The sequence below is a fragment of the Choloepus didactylus genome, chromosome 16, assembly GCF_015220235.1.
Source record: "Choloepus didactylus isolate mChoDid1 chromosome 16, mChoDid1.pri, whole genome shotgun sequence".
NCBI lineage: Eukaryota > Metazoa > Chordata > Mammalia > Pilosa > Megalonychidae > Choloepus > Choloepus didactylus.
Window position 1 is genome coordinate 48,024,631 of NC_051322.1, and position 22,955 is coordinate 48,047,585.

A 22,955-nucleotide genomic window follows, 5' to 3' on the forward strand; every position below is an offset into this window, starting at 1 on the left:
ATGGGGATCAATCCATTGAATGTTGCCTACCAGAAAACTTTTCTTGGATGTTCTTTTTCACAAACTGAAAAATCCTGTAAGTTTTGCCCCTGTACACAGCTGTTAGGCACTTAGAGACATGGTTTGCATTAGTCCAACAATCTCAAGAAACACATCTGATACCGAGTTTGGAAGTACAGTTCAGCAGACTGGAAGATTACCCTTCTCAGCTAAAATATTAATGGTTTATGCCCCTCATTTGGATCATTTAAAGACACAAAGGAATTCTGAAATATATGTTGAAACCAAAACTCTGTCCATCTCACAAATAAGATCTTTTGGTAAGGACATAAGACACAAGAATTTGCAGTTCATTGACATTTCTTCCCTTTAATAGTCAAGACTGAAATAAAACCTTTTCTTCAAGATCAGTAATAAGAGCAAATCTAATGTATGTCCTTTATTGATTAAAAAAGTTGACTGCATGAATCTTTTTCTCTTTTTTGTCTTTAGGCCATAGGTCACCAACCCTTTTGTGAGAGGGAACTATTTCTCATATTCCCTGAAGCTTTCAAAAGGGATATAATTGTAGCAGAAAGTTTTTTTTTTTTTTTTTTTTTAAGTCAATCTACTTACTGGTTGAGGGACCCCTGACCCTGCCCATTCTTAAATGTTTCCTATGTCATTTTTTGGAGTCTGAGCTTTATTTCCAGAAATGATTATTTAGAGAGAAAAAAAATTAGCTGACACTTAGCTCCTTAAGGCTTTTTAAAACTTCTTTATGTGAGCAAATCTTAGATCTTCATAAATTTCTGATTCTGAGTTAAATATATACTTATTTCCCATTTTTTTCTCAATACATTTTTTTCAATTAACCTGAATGAAACAAAGATCAGAGTTTTCAGCTGAAGATTTTGTGAAAATTCTAGCTGAATCTTCAAAGTGAGAGGACAAGGAAGGTGGGTGTAGAAGAATCTGTGTATTTTTTCCTCAAATAATAATGGAGTGATTTACTCATTGGCGCACACCTTTTAAGCCAGCCCACTGAAAGGCAGCGGGATGTTTTCAAGTCCTCTTGGGGCAGCAAAGCAGGATGCTTGTTGGGTCTCATGCACTCAACCCTGAATATGCACTGCAAATATAAGGAGTTGATGTGCAATCCTTTCACCTCTGCTAGTATAGCATTAGAGTTAAAAAAAAATAGCACATAAAAAGTCAGGACGTGCCTAAAAAACAGAAATCTTACTGACACCTTTATATATTCTAAATTCTGACAGCAGGGAGCTGGCTATGCTAAATATTGGGGCAAACAGATGGTTTATCATGGAAAAAGCAAATTGTAGGTTTAAATTCTAGCACGGCCATCTAATTCTTGTATACTCTCGTCAAACTACCTAAATTGTGTAATCCTGCCAAACTACCTAATATCTTGGTACACATAGCTACAAAACGGGAATTATACCAACCCTTAATTTTGGAAGATATTTCGTGGGAAAAGCACATGAAATAGCTGACCCCCAGTAGGCGCTAAGTAACCTAATTTTTCCCTTCCTGAGCATCTTTATGGAGGTTGGTGGCTTCACCTCCCGCGTCTCCAACTGCTTGTTCACACAATGAAGGTACTAAATAAACAGGACGGTCACCTTCCCTTATGTAGGTGCTGATCACCCACTACCTTTCTGCTTCTAGGTTCTTCGGCCTGTTTCATTTTTCCTTGCAGGCAGATTCTATCTAGACTGGTGGGAGTAACTTCCAGCTCCGTTTGTAGAGTTGTAGGGTTGGGGAGAAACGCCGAGTGTCTATCTCCTGCCTTTCTCAGCCTCGTCTGTTTGTGGAAATCTCCTGGCCTAGCTCCTTAAAAGTCTGGGCAACCCGGCAAGAGGAGAGCACCAAACAGATCTCGTTTGCCCCCCCTTATTAGTCACTCCAGAGCCACGGTGGGGAACGGGAGGGGAAGGTGGAAGACACCACGACTAAGAGAAAAATTCAAGAGCTCGCAGCACTTCTCCAGGTCTCCCGGAAGGTCCCTGGGCAGGGAAGAGTCCGAGCCGGCTCCCGGGGCGCGGAGTGGCGCCAGGCGAGGCTGCAGGGCGCCAAAGCGGTCGGACGGGGGAGCGAGAGCTAAAGCTTGAGAGCACCGAGAATCCGAGGGGCTGTCAGCAGAGCCGGCAGCGGACGCCGCACCCCGCCCGCTCGCGCCGCGTTCTGGCCGGTTCGCAGGGTGGGGCGCGGGAGGCGGGGCGCCGGGCGCCGGGGAGGCGGGGGAGGAGGCGGTGTCTCCCCGCGCTGCGCAGGCGTTGCTCGCACCTTGGTGATTAGTCAGTGCTGGGGGCGCTGCTATGGCGTTTCTCAGACCCGCGGCTCCTCCTCACACGCTCGAGGCGGAGGGAAGGAGGGGAAAGGGGAGGAGGAGGCGAGCGGGCAGCCGCCGCAGCTGCAGACCCGGGGCCAGAGGAGGAGGCGGAGCGGGAGTCGCCGCAGCCACCCCGGCCGCCTTCGCCCGCAGTAGCTGCACTGCTCAGAGTACACCCCGGGCTTGAGGGCTCGCGGGGCGCCCAGCCATGCCCTGCCGCGGCAGCTGAGCGGGAGCGGGCTTCCTACCTCCGTGCGGGCTCAGCCGCGGCGTCCCGAGGCTGCCGGCTGCCTCCCGCGCGCCCCAGACCGCGAGCGCGAGCAGGGGCGGCCGCCGAGGCGCTGGGGGTGCCGGCAGCGGCGGAGGGAGAACGGGTAGGAGGAGGCGGGGAAGATGGACCCGGCGCCTTCGCTGGGCTGCAGCCTCAAGGATGTGAAGTGGAGCTCGGTGGCCATCCCGCTGGACCTGCTGGTCAGCACTTACCGGCTGCCCCAGATCGCGCGGCTGGACAGCGGTGAGTCCCGGCCGGCCGCCTGCACGGGGTATACGGGTGCGGACCGCAGTCTCTGCGCGGGTGTGTGCTTGTACTAGAGCGGGGGGACCTGGTGGGGGGAGTGGGCTGCGTGTCCCCGAACGCTGGACTTGGCCCGAGCGGCTGCCGCAGCCTGGCGCGTTGCTCTCAACTATCCCCAGCAGCCAGAGATGTGGAAATCAGAGCCCGTGCAGTATAATTAAGAAGGACGCCTACGAAAAAAAAAAAACAAACCACCAACCTAGGGAAAACCTCTGCAGATAGTAATCTTGGAGAAGAGCTGTCCCTCCCTAGCCACCTGCAAGAATTGCTCAACCCGGGAAACCCTGGAGAGTTGTCTTAGGCAACTTTCTTAGGAAAATCATTGTGCTCTGGGTGGCATCTTTATTTTGGGTGCTCCCCCTCCCGTTCCAAGAAGCAGCAGATATAAGAGGAAAAGCTCCTGGGTGACCAAAGAAAGGGATCACATTTCTCAGAGACCTTTTATTACAGCCAGTCTGTTTTGTTTAACCCAACTGAAACTAATTTAGGGCTGTGTGTTGAAAATGTTTTGAGCAGAAGTGATGGTATGCTTAAGGTTAATTATTAACTTAGTGTAATTTTAAGTCACCAGAAAAAATACATTGACTTGGAACCTGAGCTCATGACTAAGAAACTCCTGTGCTTCCTGAAATTGACCCCCAGAAACCAACCACACACCCCCAGTTTTTCTGCCATGTGAGAGGAGTGGACTGTCAAACAAGTAGACATTTTCAGTTTGAGAGTTGTGATAGGTAAAGTGACAGGTGAGTTTGGCCTTCTCTTGGGTTTTCAGGATAACTTCAGTTGGTTTGGGCTTCATACAGTTGCAGTCTGTTTGTGGAAAGAAGCCTCTTCTGCCAGGGGGCTACTGCACACACCTGGGCCTTGGTAGGCAGGTAGACAGAGAGCTGTGGATGCACAGACCAAGTCAGAAGATCACTGAGCAGAAAGAGCACAGAGCAGTAACCCAGGGACTTGGGTTACTCTTTGTTTTCTGGATTAAAAGAGTGTATAACATGAGATGTATAAATGTCTAAAGGAATTTTTATTCCGTTGCTTATCTGTGAGGTGATGTTAAACATTTTAAGTATTGATGTAAAAACAGAAATAAATCTGTGTAAGTTCATGAAAGCTGGAAAACAATCTTGGCATGCTTACTACCCTTGTTTGGTTGATGGTATTGATGGGAATTGGGAAAAAGAGGAGTTTTTAAAACTAGTAGTGGAGATGGCAGTAGTTGTTCAATCCGCAGGGGAGTAGGTGGTGTGTTGAGGCATTCTGCTCCAGGTTGGGTGTGAGAAAGTGTTTTATGCTTTAAACATGTATCTGGAGACCTGAATCAGTCCAACTATATGTATCTATACACATACATATACACAGGCACGTATATAATGCAAACCACAGTATTTCATTTTGTCTCCCTTTTCAATATTGTGTATATTGGAAGGTTGTGAGTCCTTGCCTTTTCTGACCTCCCAGCTTTGCACACTGTGAGAACTTCTTCAGTAGGCAGAGAGAACTTGGTACCAGTGGTGTAAAAGTTACCCCAAAAAATACATTAAAGTAGAAGTTTAAAAAGGCTGAATATTGGTTTCAGACATGATTTTTAATTTTATTGTCCACTTTCCTGTCACTCCATTCATAAAAAGGATCTGAATCAGCAGTGTATTCATCCCACGCTTCTTTTTAAAATTGGGATGTGGGTAGCATTTCTTAATACTGTGTCCTTTCAAGCCATGGACTGGATTTTGATTACTACATGTAATTCCAATTCTGTATTGTAAATTTCTCTTGTGTTCTTAGGACTATTTGAGAACCACAGTGACACACGCAAATTTGGAATCATAGCCAAATACTGCTCTATACCTTACTTCGTTCACCTAATCCCCTGTGTTTAAATATATCTTTGTTAACATGGTGTTTAGTATTCCCTGGGCTGGCTATGCCATATAGTCCAGCCCCCTATTGTGAATATTAAGTTGTTTCAGTTTTTTGCTAATATAAGTAGTGATATGATGAACAATCTTGGACGGAAATCTGTTTAGATTAGGCTTATTCCTAATTTGCTGAATAAGCATGTGTATCTTTTTAAAGGTCCTTGAGAGGCATTGTTGAATTGCTTTGGAGAAAGGTTATACTCATCAAAGCTCATAAGCATTGAGGGAATGCTACCTTCCCCATACACTTACAATATTGAGAATCTTTTTTTAAAAAATCTTTGCTAATTTGATGGGAGAAAGCATTATTTTATCATTTTAATTTGGGTAGACTTTAAAGAGCCAATCATAGATTCTGTGCTTTAGTTTTTTTTGTGTGTGTGCTTTAATTTTAATCATGTTTCACAGCAATGTTTAGAACATGTTAATGGCATGGTGACATATTTATAAAAGCTGAATGTGAAATCTCAAATGTAGTGCAGTCCATGCCTGTGTGTGTCCTTTTGCCAGTTTTAGTACTACAGGTACAGTTTACACATGCAAACACGCACACAGTATACTTAGACCTGAAGGGTAGTCATTTTCCAAATGACTAGAGACTAGAAAGAAATTGAAAAGCCTGCTGTTAGTTGACATGCCAAGAGAACATTGTTGGCTATTTTTAAACAATCGTTAGAGAACGATAAAAATCTGATTTCGTAACTGGTAAATTATTGAATGCCTAATATGTACAGGTACCTTTCTAGGTGCTTGATGCATATTGTCTCAAATCCTCAGCAGCCCCATTTTAAGGGCTTTGAGAACCTGAAATTCAGAGAAGTTGAGTGACTTGCCTGAAGACCCCTAACTAGTAGATAGTGGAGAGGGATTTGAAGCAGACTTCCTGGCTCAAAATACTGAGTTTTTATCACAAACTGTGCTATCTCCTTATATGACATAGGAGTAGGTTTAGAGTACCTTAGTCTAAAGTCTGCCCTAAATAGCCCCACTGTCTTTCTGAGAACTTGAGGACTGAAAGTCAGTATTTTTTAAACCTTATGGACACTGAGTTAAGTGCTGGCCCCATCCATCATATTTAGTTGACTTTCTGACTTCCCAAAGGAGATGAGAGGCAACAGGAAAGAAGAGAAGTTACAGAATCAGAGAAAGGAGAATAAAAGTGGAGTCTCGGGGCTTAATGTATGTAGAGGCATCTGTTGAGATTATTCCTCAATACATTTGCCATATCTAAAATATCACTTACGCCAACGTAAGTAAAGAACTCTCCAGTTCTTTGCATTATGCACATCACTCACGAAATGCCAGTCAGATAGATGCTTTCAACATTAGATTTCCCAACGGTGAAATTTGTCTTTGTGTGATAAGATAAAACAAATACAAGATTAGTGAGCTTTCATTGGAAATGCCCTTTGAGTCTTTCTGGAGAACTCAATGAAAAGTACTAAGGGATTCTCCTTGGGAATGAGAACCAAGGTCTAAACCCAGTCAGCATTGCAATTAAGATCAGTTTTTTAAACTGCTTTGATGTTCAGTCTTATAAATTGTTGACTGTAGATCCAGTTTCAACAAATGAGTTTAGGACCAAGAAGAGGGAACAGAGAACACTGATTCCACCCTAACCTCCAACCCATCCTAACTCGAAACTGGGTAAGTGGAAAATTGTTCTTTCTGTCCCTTTAGAATTGTTATTTCTTCCTGGAAAGGCTCTGAAGGATAGATGTAAAGCAGTGTGCTTCCAACTTTTTTTCCTTTGTAACTCAAAAGAGTCGATAAAACTCTGTACTATAAACACATTTTTTAAGTTAATGGCTGAAACTTTTCATTGTAAGTTTAAATGGTTGCAAAGGATGTAATTTTTCAGCATTTTATAAACGTCGATGTTTTAAAATGAATGATCACATTATTTTAAAAGCTCTTACAGGATCTATATTTGAGTCCCAAATATCATTCATTAAAAGGGTTCATGAACAAGTTCTTCTTTAACAGAAAATTTACATCTTTTTCTCTTTAAATTCATATTTCCATTTCCCTTCCCCTACAGAATTTTATCCTAATGTAATAAATGTTGTGGTTGGAAGTGTTTTGTTGATCGCTCTGTCATACTTTGTGTAGCAAAAATTAAGAATATAAATTGAAATGTAATATTTTGTATTTCTTCTGACCAAAAGATTTTTCATGTTTAAATGTCTCAGGTTGTTTAAAACAAAGAAATGGAAACTACCTGACTTACAAAAGGATTTGTCACCCAAATAATGGAGGATTTTTACCCCTCAACATGGGTCAACATTTTTATTTGTCTCTGGTGCCCTGAGGGCAGCACATCTTAGAAAGATCTGGAGTATGTAATGCAAATGCATCACTTATGTAAAGTGGGAGGTCTACTGTGTAGGGGCAGAAATGAAGGACTACTTCCCTGTTTCTCCACTGAGGTCAAGGTCCCAGGCAGATCAATTTTAGACGATAGTACGTTTGGAAGTTGAGTATCTGGAAATTGATTTCCTTACTGCTGTGATGGTGAACCCCTTGGATGGGATATGTTGGCTTTGCTTCACACCCCCGTTTGAAGAATGTTTGGGTAAAGCAATAAAAGATGAATCAGTGGCCTTGTTGGAAAAGGAGGACCAAGGCTGCATAGACTGACAGGGAGAGAGAAAAAAGATGATAGGATTTGACAGCCTCCAAGTAGATAGGATGACAGCGATCTTTCCTTCCTAGCTGTGTAGAAGAATCAGATCTGACTCTAAGCCCTAGTTTTGTTGGGGCTATGGGAACTTGAGTTCTTGCTTTGTGCTTAGGTGCTTCTCCAACTTGGAGGGCTGAAAGGCAAAAGCAGTTTGCAAATGCCAAATGTCTTTCAAGATCCATGTTCTTTGAAATTAATGTGAATTTTCAAAACCTATTCATTTATTAATGTTATTTTCATTATATATATATATATATATATATTATATATATATAAAGCTAAAATAACTTAGTACAAGTTTTGCTGCAGGAAGGTGTGCTGTGCTTACCTTGTGGCTTCATTTCCCCCTGGAATTCTCTTTTATAAGAGGATTCATATGTCCAGGGTGAGAGAAATGGTAGTTTAGAGGAATGCTGGATTCAGAACCAAGGCTACAATTTAGTAATGGGCATTGCCATTTAATAGCTGTGTGATCTGGGTCAGGTTTCTTAACCACTTTGATTTGTAGTTTTCTCATATAGGAAAAATGGGCATTATACTTGTCCTGTGTATCTTGTAGCTGTTCACTGATTTCTTTATTCAGTCAACTAATATTTATTAAACCCCTCCTATGTGCCAGGCCCTGCTCTAGGTATCAGGACTACAAATTGGAACAAATCAGGCAAAGACTCTGTCCCCATGGAGCTTACATTCTGGTGTTTATCTACTTAATAAGAGAATTAAATGTAATAATATATGTGAAATACATGTATATTGCAAAGCAGTATACTTATATAACATTGGCATATCGGCGGTGCCCAGCTGAGGAGGAGGTGTCCATTTATATCGTATCATTTAGGCACTGGAAGTAAACTAAATAATAAATAGATTTCATTATCTTTTCATATGTAAAGAAACTGACAGAAATGCTCTGGGTGACTTAAGTCTATTTACTTTTGAGTGTTGCAGTAATTCACAGATTATAAAAACGTGATTTTTTTAACTCATTTTTTTTTCCTGAAAAAAAAAAAGCTTTATACATTTACTAAACAGATTGGATCTGGGAGAGATCAGAGGGGGAAGTTAGGAAAGGAACTTTCCCTGTCTGCAAATCCAGACTCGTGTTGAGTCTGACCAAATGACACCAAAACAATGAGTTTAGACACTTGAATCTTCTTTTAGTATGTACTCATCACCATTTATACTGGCTTGCTGGCCATTTGTCTGAGCAGCTATAGTTATGTAACTTAGCAGGAAAAAAGTGCCTAGTAAAATGCAATACACAAAGTGATGAAGTAAGTCTTTTTAATATTCTTTCATATACTGTATACTTCTACTTTCATCCAGTTATCACCTATTCTGACTAATCACCATGCCTAAAAATTATGAAAAAGAATAAGAGACAACTTTGTAGCAGGCAATTAATGGGGATAAACATTTAGTGTATGAGGCTTGGACATAGCTTCTTCAGGGTCCATGTTTTTCAAGTAAGATAGCTATTTTGAAAGTCTTTAATGAAATAAGTATCCACATTACCAGTAAGAATCTTAAAACAATTCATCTGTAAAAGGAAAACGGGTTTGACCATTGTGATCTCTTGCATCATAGTTTAAAGAGAGAGTATTTGAGTCTCCTTTGCTCATTTGGCTGCCTTATTGAAATAGCAAGTTCTTGTAGACCAGCTTGTAAACTCGTTTATTTTTGTTTGACATTCCTGAGGTATCTGTCTTTTCATTTACCGAGCTCCTGTTCTAGAAAGACTCATAAACTCCCCTCGTCAATCTTAAGAACACCAGCTTTTATATTCAACTTGAAAAATAATGTTTATTTCTCTTTTATGTATTATTTTGTCACATTTGACAAAATACAAAATACCTGTCAAAATATTTTAAATCTGATGGGATTAATTCTTTTAGAAGACATATCCACATGAAGATCCTCTCCCACCTCCTCAACTCCCCGCTTCACAAGAATGTTTACTTGAATTTCAGGTTAAATGTATCTAAAATTATTTTTACTATTTCCAGTTCTTAGCATAATGCCTGGAAGAGTAGGAGGCACTTAATAAACAGTTAATAAATAAATAAGCAAATCTTACTGTTAAAAATTTATAATGTCCAGATATGTGTATTTATCAAAGGTATCTATGAACTCTGCAAACCTGAAATAGAATTTCACTTTTGTTTCAATTGATTTAGGCTTTATATTAGTAAATATATAAATCAGAACTAAGATGGTAGATCCTAATATTAGCAGCAGGAAAAGTAGATACTAGTTGACCTTCATAATTCATAAAATAATGGTTCTTAGGGTCAGTAGTTACCAGTATTTTAAATAAATTATTTCTAGAAATTACAAGTCATTTTTCAATTTTTAGAACTTACTAGTTCTTTCATTCTGAAATTAAGATGCTTTTTTTACATAGTACATGTTAAGTCATTGAATTTTTAATCTTTGTTATCATCAAACTTCACAGGACGTGAACTAGAATGTCATAAATCTTAGAAGCTGGTCAACTCTTACTACATTAAAGAAAAGGGCTGCTTGGATAGTCAACTAACCCTTTACCCATTGTCTCATCTCTGGACACCAGCAATTTACTTCTAGGCAAAGCAAACCACTTGGTTCAAATAGTGTTACAAAACTACAACAGCTAATTTAGTACAGTTGTCATCTCCCTAGAATAGCCCCAAGATTGACTTGAAACCATGGAGTCTTAATTCCAGACAATGAGTTTCTTTTTATGCCACTGCAGGAGTATTACATAGTGGTAAAAGAAGAGGGGAAAAAACAGTGTTCCCAGGGCTCTCTTCCAGGTCTCTAGATGAATTACTTTACAATTATAGGGTATATCATTTAAATGGATTCTGCTAATTGTTAACCTACTTTGAAGTATTTAAATACCACTTGGACTTTGATGGCTTAATTGTTGTTTAATAAATACCAAGTTATTGAATTTAAAATGCAATATAAAGTCTTTTTAGTTATAAAGATATTTGTTATTCAGGTTAATATTTAACATGTATAGTAAATTATTATGATTAGGCTTGGTTATAGCTTTGAGAGGAATGTAAATGTCTGGGAGCAGTGCTTATGTATGTATCCTTGTGAAGATTTAAAATAAATTTCATTCTTTTTTTATTCTCCACTCAGGGAACAATTTCTTTGGGCAGGTGCTTTTTTTTTTTTTTTTTTAATGTTGGCAGTTTTCTCAATACAAGACTTGAGGATGTTAGAAATGAAAATTTGCCTTGATAGTTAGTTCACATTGACAGTATCTTACTGCAGAGAACTAGATTCAAATACCTAAAAGTATCAGAAAAAGTAAATGTTTATTTTATTTTTTTAAACATATCTGTTACCTTGTAGGTAATTAGTAAGCACTGCTTATAGAAGATTATGTAGTCTATTTTTAAAAAGGTCAGTGGAATGCAGAGGAAGTCCACGTGAATAATTCCAGGATATTTAGTGGTGCAGGATGCTATTATTCCATGATTCTTATTCATTTTGGATTGTCACTGTCATCTTTTAGCAGTAATGGGCAAGTAAGGGATGGAAGGAATTAAGAGTTAATCTGAACTTCATTGTCATTTTTGGTCCTCAGTAGCATATGCTCAGAGTTCTTTACTTTTAGTCTGTTTCAGGTTGTTATAATTTAAAATAAGATTAAGGATCCATTTTTACCTTGGACCACTGACCCACAAAATAAGTCAAGACAGACCTGAGTTAAAAGCAATTTAATTAGTTGTGTCTAGAGAGAGAGTCCTAGAAGGTTCAAATTACCTACTTAAAAATAAACAATTAGTAACATAAAACTTTATTAAGATACTGTACCATTATTTTTCTGGTTATTTTGGTCCCATCTTTTGAGCAATTAGGAGGCAATGGAAGTAGACAGGATCAGAAAAAATCTTTACAAACTCATCATGACCAGGTGCATCAGTTATGGCTAATTTCAATTTGCATAAGGGAGACAAGAAAACATTTGTACATACATACATACAAGATGGAAATTTCTTTCTTTTTCACATAAAAGAAGTCTGAAAGCACACAGAGGACTGAGGTGGCACGTCCACAGAGTGAAGGCCCAGGCTCCTTCTGTCTTTCTGCTCTGTGATCCTAGTACACAGCTTGTAGATTTTACCCCCAGGGTGTCCTGTGCAGCAGTTCACGTACCTCTCATTGTCAGCCTTGTGTGGCTGCAGGGAACAGAAGTCTTCCAACCAGTGCCCACGAGTTCCTCCTGGAGGAGCAGGTGGATTGGATATTGGGAGCTGCCTGGCATCCTCTGCCACCCAAATTTTTGCTTTAATGCCTTTTCTTCACTTTTTTATCCTATTCAAAATCTTATCAAAATAGCCATGCGTTGGGCCCCTGGCTCCTCGAAGTCTCCTTGGTATAGGTTCTTCCTCGGCCAAGGTAGTGTGAACTTCTTGCCCCAGCTTCCTGTTCTCTCTTCATCCTTGAGCATGACCTAAAACCTTAGGACTGTTCTATTTAAGAAGTTCATTATTGGGGGTGAAAGTGCTTTATGAACCATGAAGAGCTGTGCACTTGTAAGGAATTGTTGTTATAAGGCACTCCTTGCATTCTTTTTTTGGCTTGCATACTTTCCGATTTTCATTCTGATCTGATACACACAGTGGGGATTGTTGTCTAAATTTTTAAAGGTACTTTTTTCCTATTCTATTCCTTGGAGGCTTGGTGGTTAGGTTCTTAAAAGTATTTATTATTAGTAAAAATAGTAAAAGTATTCACTGTTTTTTTCTGAGCTATTATTATAGAGAATTTGGAAAATATAGATGGAAAAAAGACAAAAATGAATATGATTTTTAATACCACAGTTTATATAACTTCTTATATAACCATTACTAACATTTTGCTATTATGCAGATATGAGATGTAAATGGAAAATATGTGTAAAATTGGGACCAAACTATATAAAATTATGCCTTTTTAAGTTTACATTAGCTCATGAGCATTTTCCTTCATTATTCATATTTGAAAATAAAAATTTCATGATAGAATGGGATTCTATTATTACCAGTGCACCATTATTTACTTGACCATTTTCTAGTTGTTAGACATTTAGTTGTTTTTGAGTGTCATGTTTTTCAGTTTTATACCATGTCTATTTGAGGTTCCTGAAAATGGAAGTGTTTCAAAGTTTATTAATTTTAGATTGTTATTCTGAATTACTAAATGCATTCATGAGCATTTGTACCGTCAGCAGTGAATGAATGAGCCCATCTCTTTATGCATCATTGAATATTATAGGTGAGTTTTAGTCTGTTAATTCAGATAAAAACAAACCAACAGATAACTTCAATAATTTTATTATAAGTCTTTTGTGGTTGTTCTGAGTCCTGTGTTCATTTTTGGGGGAGTTTTCTCAAAGCTGCTGTGATTTAAAAAAAAATCATAGTATTAAAAAAAATCAGTATACTTTTATTCTTGTTTTCTACAGGATGTTTATTTATAATCTCCAAGTTTCATGTGGGTTAGTCATTTTTTTAACTTCCTTTAAATTTTTCCTAAGTTAATGTTCATATGTAAGCATTACCTCTGTTTCTCAAATGTAATAATTGTGATTTAGTTTTCTTTATCAGCCTGGATATTGGATTTAAATGTGCTTTGTTCACTATTGCATTACGGCTGGCTTTCTAAACAATCATGTGCAAATCTTGGTAATACCATGTTGTGTATTCACAACTATAATTACATTTGACTTTTAAGTCATGAAGAGTTTCCCACTTCATTATTGATAAATTCCTATGCGTTGCATGAAATTAACAAACTAGGTTCATCATTAGTGGTTTAAAGACTAAGAATTAAATTGACAAGTCCTTTAAAATAGTTAATTCTTTTTGTATGTAATTAATAACATGCTTTTTGGGCAGTTAGAGAGTTTTCCACTGTAGCTCCTATTCTGCCTTTTACAAGAGAGGGACTGCAGTGACTTGAGACTCCCTTGAAGCTTAGAATCTGAATAATGACACTAGAAAATAAATTATAGAAATTCGTAACTTCAAGACACTAAGAGAAGCAAATGTGGTTGCTTATCATTTCATTTCCTTTGTGCAAAGTTCCAACTTCATGGTAATGACTAAGGAAGGGAAAACATAAGAAGGAAAAGCCTAACTTAAGTCTCTGTACATGTAACCAATGCTTGATGGAGAATGAAATATGAGTCAATCTGCCTTTTAGCACTGAGGACTCTATAAATAGTTGTATTTATTAAAGAGTTGAGATAATAGTTGATAAAAGTGAAATAACCATGTAACTTTAAGAGAATCTTTTAATGCTAAAGAAAAAGCCTCAAATTAACTTTAAAGTCGCTTGGGTAGCTTGTGAATTGTGCTTACCCCTTCCCCAATCTTCTTTTTTCCTGATTCAATTGGGAAAATATGAATCTGAGTGAATTTATATACATACTATGTGGCATTAGAGGAAAGTTTCACGCTAAGTGGAGATGAGAGGGGAGGCAAGGAGAAAATTTATGAACTAGGTATAAATACCATTTGTAGTCTCATTTTTTTAATTGTCACAAAGAAGCAAAACTTCATTTCCCCTGATTATAAACATAATATGTTCATCATAAAGAATTTGAACAATACATAACAATGTAAAGAAAAATATAAAGATTGCCTGAAATCCCACCACCATGAAATAACCTCCATCAACATTTTGGTGATTGTCCTTTCATGCATCTTCTATTCACAAATACACACATTTACAAGTTTACTTAAATCTATCTCTGTTTTATATTTTTGTGTTCTTTTTGGTTTCTCCTCTTTTCTTCCCTTCATATCATCTCTCACTCCTCCAACCCTGTCTACCCATATAATCCATGTTAATAATCCAGTGCATATCTTCATTTTCTTTATACGTGTTATCTTGTGTCAGTATTGCATATACATATACATAGACAGAGACAGAATTCTGTCATTGTTTTATACATATTTTTTGGCCTTTTGCTTATATCGCTTGTGGAAATCTTTCTAAATCATTTGGTATAGCACAAATTCTTTTTTTTTTTTTAACAATTGTGTAATACTCCATGGTGTGGGAATACTATAGCTCAATCATTCTTCTATTGATTATGGTTCAGTTTGTTTCCAGTTACTGGTCTCATGAATTATGCTGCAGTAAACCTCCATTTACATATGTCATTAATTTATACATTGTTTCTATAGAATTTTTTGGTTTCTATTTCTCATCTTTCACTTTCCTCCCAAAAAGTTTTTTTTGATAGCATTGTCTTCCAGATTCCTTTTACTTTCATGTGTTAGGATCACAATTAAGTCTTTTTAGAAAGAATGTGGGAATAAGTGGGTGCTATAGCCCAGTATTATGACCCAATTCACAAAAGTGGAGTTGATTTAATTGTTGTTGCCAAAATGCTATCCAAAAAGTTCATAACAATTCTTATTTCTATCAGTGTATGAAAATACCATTTCTCCAGATCCACTCAACATTAGGTATTACAAGGCTTACAGAAACATTTGCTAGCCTAAAATATAAAGTGATATCTTATTGCTATATTAATTTGCATTTCCCTGAGTATTAGTGATTTTATGCTACTTTCTGTATGTCTGTTTATTGTTTGGACTTGCTCTTCTGTAAATTGAAAACATACCTTCTGCTGTTTGCCTGTTGTTGACTTATTCTTGCCAATTCCTAGATGTTGTTTGTACATTATAGAAATATTTTTCCTTATTTATTTTGTCTGTTGGCTTTGTTTACATTATATTTATCCATTTAAGAGTTTTTTATTTTTACAAGGTCAAACAAGTCTCTTTTTTCCCTTGTTTTCTGTTTTGGCTAAGAAAGGTCTCCTTGACCCCTAGATTGTACATGTAGTCTCTTAGATTTTCTAGGAAGATTTAAATTTTTTTTTTTAAGTCTCTAATCCATGTGGAACTAATTTTTGCATATAGTGTAAGTTTTAAATTTTCTTCTGGACTGCTGTTGTACCAGTCCATTTTACAAAAAAAAAGTCTGTTTACTGCTGAATTGAACTATCTGTGTTATATTTCTTTTGCTCTTTAACAGTGAGAAAACACACTTCAGCCACACCTTTCAGAGAATGCCTTGGGCTATGATCCAAGAGCATATAGGTTAATGAAATCTGAAAACAATTCTTTAATTCCTCAAAGAAGAAAAGATGTAGCTAGAGCTTTCCCTAATCTTTATTTACTCTCCTTTTCCAATGTCTGTGGGTGGCCTGAGGTTTTTTTTTTTTTCCTAAAGAAAATTTAATTCATTTTAAAGTCAGTGCTACCCTGGTGAGTCAGGGAAACGATAGTAACTTGTTAAATGCCTTCTGGGGAAGCATCGTCTGGATGTTTTGGCATTAAGTTTTCTCCCGGGAAGAATTTGTTTTAAAAAGTTACTTTACTAAGCTGCTATTGGGGTGTGTGTGTTTGTATGTGTGTGTGTGTGTGTGTGTGTGTGAGAGAGAGAGAGAGAGAGAGAGAGAGAGGAGGCGGGGTAGAGGGAGAGAGGGAGAGAGAGGGAGGTGTGGAGGGGGAGAGAGGGGGAGGGAGAGAGGGAAAGAGAGGGGGAGGGGGGAGAGGGGAGGAGAGAGGGAGAGACTGTTTTAGCATTTAAGAAGCATTTGCAAAGTTGCACTCAACTTTAGACAATTAATTGGAAGTTTATTTACTCCATTATCTTTTGTACAGGGAAACACTATCACACACTGTTCTCAATGTGTATGTATGTCAGTTTCTTAAAAATCCCATAATGCTCCATATCTGTCCATTTAAAAAGACTTATGATTCATTTTTCTTTATTTCACTCCCTCCCCCAAAAAAACTTTGATGGCATTGTCTTCCTGATTCCTCTTAATCTCGCATGCAAGAACCAAAATTAAATCTTTTTAGAAAAAATGTAAGGCATTGTGGACCTTATATCCCAAAATCAAAATGCATATTTTCTGCATAAATAAAGGAGAAATATGTGTGCAAAGAGAACTCATAACATAGATGGCCCTCTGCAACTTTACTACATGAGCTTCAGCCTTGGATTCCACGAGGAACTTTATTAGCTTGGGGTCATGTATATTTAAAAGTATTATCACTTCTCTTTTTAGATATGTCTTCCTAAGCTGTCTCAGTGCAGGAATCCTGTCTTCTCTTTCCATTGTACATTCTACAGGGTCTACTGTGATGCTTTACCAGATGGACCAGAAATCTGGTCCATGACTCTACTGTGGGTTGTCAGAATACTCCAGCTTATCCCTAAAGTATCTGCAAGGATGTGGTGAAACACCAAAATAAAATTTTCTCACATCCGTTGTGTAGGCTATAAAGCCTTATGGGTTTATAATCGTGTGGCATGAACTGTGATGGTTATGCCTGGTGCACCCAACTAAAGTGTGTTATTGAAATTAAAGGTATGAATTCTTGAAACATATTATGGTGACCTGCATCAGTCCTCATAGTTTATACACTGTCTTCTTAGCCATTATCTTAATTGAAACTTACTCCCTCTTGTCGAGTAGGGGTGGTACATTTCTGATTTTATAGACAGTGACACTGGACTTGGCGAAGTTGACAGCAAAGCAGGAGCCAGGGCTTCTCTCTGGACACCAACCCAAGTGTAGTTTCTTCCATGTACTGCCTCCTGCATGCAGGTTCTGCACAGTCTATCACAAAGATGAATCATTTTAAAACTCTGTACCAACAGAGAGGAAAGCAAGATATGTACTGTCCTCTAATAAGTCAACCAGTCATTGTTATCTTCTTCCTGCAGAAGGTTTGAGCCCTTGGATCACATTTTTAAAATTGATAATAAATTTCTTCACTAGTAAATCGGTTAAAACACCAGCCCCCTCAGCTCTGCCCCAATACACATGCAAGTGCACACACTCTATTCTTCACCTCCTGACCTTTTTCTTTTTTAGCAGGTTTTGGGTGGGGAAAGAATTGATGATTTCAGCATCCGTTCTTTCCTGCTTTAGCTCAAGGATTTGAGAATTCTTTCTCAGGCTCTGGCTTCTCAAACTATCTCAAGCCTAGAGGACACGGTGTATGAGTGTGTATCTTACTTTAGGCTTATTGAATTATATTTACTAAGTAATATGTAATGATATTTAACCAAAAGGTGTTAAATTTATTCTGATGGGTTGTGAGAATATATTTCAAAATGGAAATTAACATATTTCTTTGATGCTAGGATGCACATTTTAATATTGAAATCAGGATGTGTCCTATAATTAATGGTGTGTCAGAATTGGCAGTGTTTATTCTTTCTTGATTACCAAAGAAAATACTACCAAAAAATATTTATCTTATAAATCAATGGCAATGTAAATTAGATGCATTGTGGTAGAGACATGAAGTATCTTTTAGTCCAATAGTTCAATGTAAGCATGCGAAACAAGGACTTACAGTAAATATCCCAACGTGGGGTGGGAGATAATTGATACTGAGAAAACAAGTGGTGTTTTCTGAACCTCCCATCCCTGATAAATTGTCAGGGTTACTCATTTATCAACAGGTAAGGGCCTCTTTAGCAAAATACGTGCTCGCACACAGACACACACATACGTTATAGTGGGTTGAATGGTGGTCCTGCAAAAAATGTCCACATCCAAATCCCTGGCCTGTCAATGTGACCTTTGGAAAAAAGGGTCTTTGCAGATTTAGTTAAGGATCTTAAGATGGGATCGTCCTGCATTACCAGAGTGAGCCCTAAATCCAGTGACAAGTGTCCTGATGAGAGAAAGGCAGAGATTTGAGAGAGAGGAGGAGGCGGCTGAGATTGGAGCAATGCAGCCCCAAACCAAGGTTTCCCTAGAGACACCAGAAGCTAGAAGAGGCAACGCACAGAATCTCCCCTAGAGCCTTCGGAGAAGTGCAGCCTGCTGGCTCTTTGATTTCAATCTTCTGGCCTCCAGAACTGTGAGATAATACATTTCTTTTGCTTTAAGCCACCTAGTTTGTGGTAATTTGTTATGGCAGCTACAGCGAATTAATACACACACACACATACACACACACACACACGTAAAAACATATATGTGTTGCTCCTTGAACACAAAAAACTTCCAAGCACATTTCAGAAGAACAAAGATATTCACTTGTGTAAACACCTTAAGTATGATTATCAAGTTCAAGAACTTTTAACATTGATATAAAGCTTATAGTCTATTTTCCAATATTTTTCATATCTCCCAATGATGTCCTCTTGGGCCTTTTCTCCTTCATTATTTGATCTAGTCCAGGGTCATCTATTGCAGTTAATTATCATTGTCTAATTCTTTAAAAATTAGAAGTTGTAAATATATAACCTTCTCTGGATTTTTAAAATAATAGCGTTTATCCTGACATCCATCATTAGGCTGATGGATAAGTGAGAGTATGGTATGTTGTTTTCACAATTCTGTTCCTTTAAGCAGTATGGGATCACATGCTTGTTATCTTACAAGCATAGTTCCAAGTGGTTGGAACACAAAGGTGAATAAAATGTAGCCCTGATTCTCAAGGAGTTCTTTGGCCCACTAAGTAGGTAGTCTTAGATAATTAACTATTCCGGTGTGATAAACACAGAAATGCATCATCCCAGAGGCCAGTTAATATTGCTAAGAGGTCTTGGACAGGCTTTACAGCAAACATTAGTTGACTGCTAGGCTAGTCTTTAAGGGTGAGTGGGGTTTTGCTGGGTTTAGAAGAGGAAGAATGGTATTCCTGAAGGAGTTTAGGAATGTCCCGCATAGAGGAATGTGAGGAGCGTGTTAGGAGATGAGGTCTGAAAGGCAAGTTGGAAGCAGATTTTGAAGACCCACAACATCTTGAAGTTTGAACTTTATCCGATGGCTAAATTGGTGGCTCTTAACCTTTTCCTTCCTTTTCCTGGACACAAACAATAGCTGGTGGTATAAAAGAATAGACTTCAACAAAATCCACTAAAGTCCCAAATTTTTATGAAACACTATATCAAAATTAGTGAACAATGACCTGCAGTGATATGTGTTCTAATAATATGTGTAAGCTACTCACATTATGTCAGGAGCAGAGTCTCAGGAGAAGCTCTGCATTGATTATTGGGCTGTGGGCTCTTCCTTGCCTAGCTGATGATGAGCTTCCATCCCTTTCTCTCCTTCTCAAGAAAGCATGTTAGAATATGAGCAAAAGTTACATGATCATAGAGAAACTTGAGTCCACTCCAATTATATATATATATATAAATTTTGCTAACGCTGCAGTTATGCAAAATACCAGAAATGGATTGGCTTTTATAAAGGGGATTTATTAGGTTACAAATTTACAGTTCTAAAGCCGTAAAAGTGTTCAAACTAAGGCATCAACAAGAGGATACCTTCACTGAAGAAAGGCCTGTGACGTCTGGAACACATCTGTCAGCTTGGAAGGCACGTAGCTGGTGTCTGCTGGTCCTTTGCCCCCAGATTGTGCTTTAAAATGGCTTTCTCCAAAATGTCTCTGGGCTTCTGTCTCTCTTAGCTTCTCTCAGCTCTCTGCTTTGTTCTCCCAGGACGTTTTTCTCTGAGCGTCTGGGAGTCCTCTCTTAGCTTTTCCAGGGCAAACTCAGGGCTTCATCTCTTAGCTTAGCTTCTCCCTTCTGTCTGCATCTCCCAGCATCTTCCAAGTATCTGGTTCTGTGTAGGCTCTTAGCTTCTCCTGGGGGCAAACTCTGGATTACATATTTTAGCGTCTCTCCAAAATGTCTTTCTAAAATGTCTCTCTTAGCTTCTCTGAGCTCATTCTCTCCCCAAGCTCTCTTAAAGGACTCCAGTCATCTAATTCAGACCCACCTGATATGGGTGGGGTCACATCTCCATGGAAATGATCTAATCAAAAGGTCTCACCTACAGTTGGGTGAGTCACATCTCCATGGAAACAACCTAATCAGACGGGCCCACTCTAATTTTGGGGGCCCAGGACCCGGGCCTCCTCCTGTTCATAGTGATTTCATGTAGCTGTCTATTTGACTGGGACAAACTTTAAAAGTCATCAGACCTCCCCAGGGGAGGAAAAAATGTATCGTTAACAAAGCATTGAAACTCCCCTCCCCTGATCACTGTTGATAACAGCTCCACACCCTTGTGTCACAAGACCCTGCTGAAACTCTGTTCTCACACCCCCCTTTTCCTAACTCTTATAAACCACCCCCGGCACCCCCTGCTTTTGTGGAATGCTAACTTCCGTCTTTCCTGGCCTACTGCGGAACCATAACTCCTGTAAGTCCTGTTAAACTCATTTCTGACTCCGTGAAATGGCCCACCCTAATCAAAAGACTAGTAAGTTTGTCCCCACAAGATTGCATTAAAGAACATGGCTTTTGTGAGGGACATAATAGATTCAAACCTGCACAATATATAAATATGTTTTTACTTGGGAGATTTTTCTATCATATTTTATTTATTATTTTTAATACCATTTTATTGAGGTATATTCACATACCATATAATCCATCTGAAGAATACAATCAGTAGCTCATAATATCATCATATAGTTGTGCATTCATCACCACAATTAATTATAGAACATTTTCATTAGTCAAAAAAATAAAAAAGAACACCCAAAACACCCCACACCCATTATCCCCCCCATTATTTATTTATTTATTTATTTTGTCTCTGTTTTATTACTCATCTGCCCATACACCAGATAAAGGAAGTGTCAGTCACAAGGTTTTCACAGTCAGAGTCATCCCATAAAGGCTATATAGTTATACAGTCATCATCAAAGATCAAGGCTACTGGATTAGAGTTCAGCAGTTTCAGGTATTTCCTTCTAGCTATCCTAATACATTTGAAACTAAAATGGAGTGTCTATATAATGCATAAGAATATCCTCCAGAATGACCTCTCGACTCTATTTGAAATCTCTCAGCCACTGAAATTTTATCTTGTTTCATTTCTTTTCCCCCTTTTGGTCAAGAAGGCTTTCTCAATCCCATGATCCCAGGGCCAGGCTTATCCCTGGAAGTCATGTCCCACGTTGCCAGGGAGACTTACACCCCTGGGAGTCATGTCCCATGTAGGGGGACCAATATATATTTTAAGAATAAATTGTTTCACAAGCTTTTGTAGTTTACTCTTAGTACTGAGCATGAGCAACACATTCTACAGTTAGCGAAGTCACTGCATCACAGTTAAAATCAGCGTGTAGGCAAATGATTCATCTTGTCATGCCAAGCACAGTGCCTTTTACAAAAGTGCCCCACGTGTGTCTGTTTATATGAACAGTGGGAGGCCCAAACAGATTTAGGTTTTGGAAGAATTGTTCTGGTGTCATTGTGAAAGACGATTTAGAGCAGGAAAAGCTTGGATTAGAAAGACAGTATTTGGAAACTATGGAGTTATCAAGGAGAAAGATGTCCTCTCGCCAAAACTAGCTAAGAGGGGATTTAGATGAGGGGTGAGTTGGAAATATTTTGAAGGTAAAATTTCCAGGACTTAATGATTAGATATGGTATATGAGGAGAAGGAGAGCAGTAAGTAGTCCTGAGGTCACTGGCTTGGATGCTTGTATCTTATCAGAGATAAGAACACAGATGGAGAAACAGATTGCAGATGGATGTATTAGGATAGGCTAGGTTAGGCTGTGGTAACAACTACTTTTAAATGTCTGTGGTTTCAAACAGCAAAGGTCTGTATCTTGTTCATGCTACAAGTTTATCTTGAGTTGGCTAGGAGTTCTGCCCAACATCAGCCCCACTGTGGGACCCAGGCTGACAGGTTCCATCCTATATTTCACAGTTATAGAGGCAGGAAAGAAAGAATATGGGAAATTGTGCAGTGGCTCTTAAAGTTGCTGCTCAGAAGCGATGTACCTTATTTCCCTCTCCCTCTTCATTGTTAATGGCAAGTCACATCTCCACACCTATTTTCAAGAGGGTAAGAACGTACAGTCTTTCCATATGCTGGAAGTATGACCTGAATGACTATTTTAGTGGGAGGTATGAGAAGGTGGCATAGTAGTTTGTGGGTGTGTTGAGCTTGAGGTATTTAATGGACATTCAATTCAGTTGAAGTTGGAAATTTGGGAGAGTTCAGTGTTAGAGAAATAGTATTGGGAGATTTTAATATAATGGTGAAAACTCAAGCCCTGAGAATGAATATCCCTGATCAGGAGGAAATAGAGCCAGTGCTAATGATGGTAAAAGATCAAGGTTATTAAGTTTGTGGTTACAAGTGTTGCAGCCCATAAGTCATATTTTTTAGGAGCTTGTTAGAACTTTTAAATAATCTTAAGTAGCTGTTGGCATAGAGTTTGAATTAATCACTTAAACGGAATTTAGTTTTTCTAGACTCCAAAGTTGCTGACCTGCAGTTATTAACTTAAACGATGCTTTTAGATTCTGCAGTAGGACTTCAGCCAATTTTCTGACCCAGCAGGGAAGAAAAAGTATTGTAAAAGATAGCCATTGTAGTTTGAAGATCAGTTATAAGTTGATTGCTACTGAGATTGCTGAGTACTCAGAAAATTAGAATACCTT

General features: G+C 38.5%; 1 protein-coding gene across 2 annotated transcripts in view; it reads left to right on the top strand.

The window, feature by feature from the left end:
- The first annotated feature begins 2,341 nt into the window (after positions 1-2,341).
- Positions 2,342-22,955, top strand: part of GAREM1 (GRB2 associated regulator of MAPK1 subtype 1) — a 230,306-nt gene continuing 209,692 nt past the window's right edge. For both annotated transcript variants that reach the window (XM_037806369.1, XM_037806370.1), the window contains exon 1: positions 2,342-2,846. In XM_037806369.1, the coding sequence (XP_037662297.1) occupies positions 2,726-2,846 (121 nt within the window). In that variant the 5' untranslated portion in view covers positions 2,342-2,725. The remainder of the gene's footprint in view (positions 2,847-22,955) is intronic.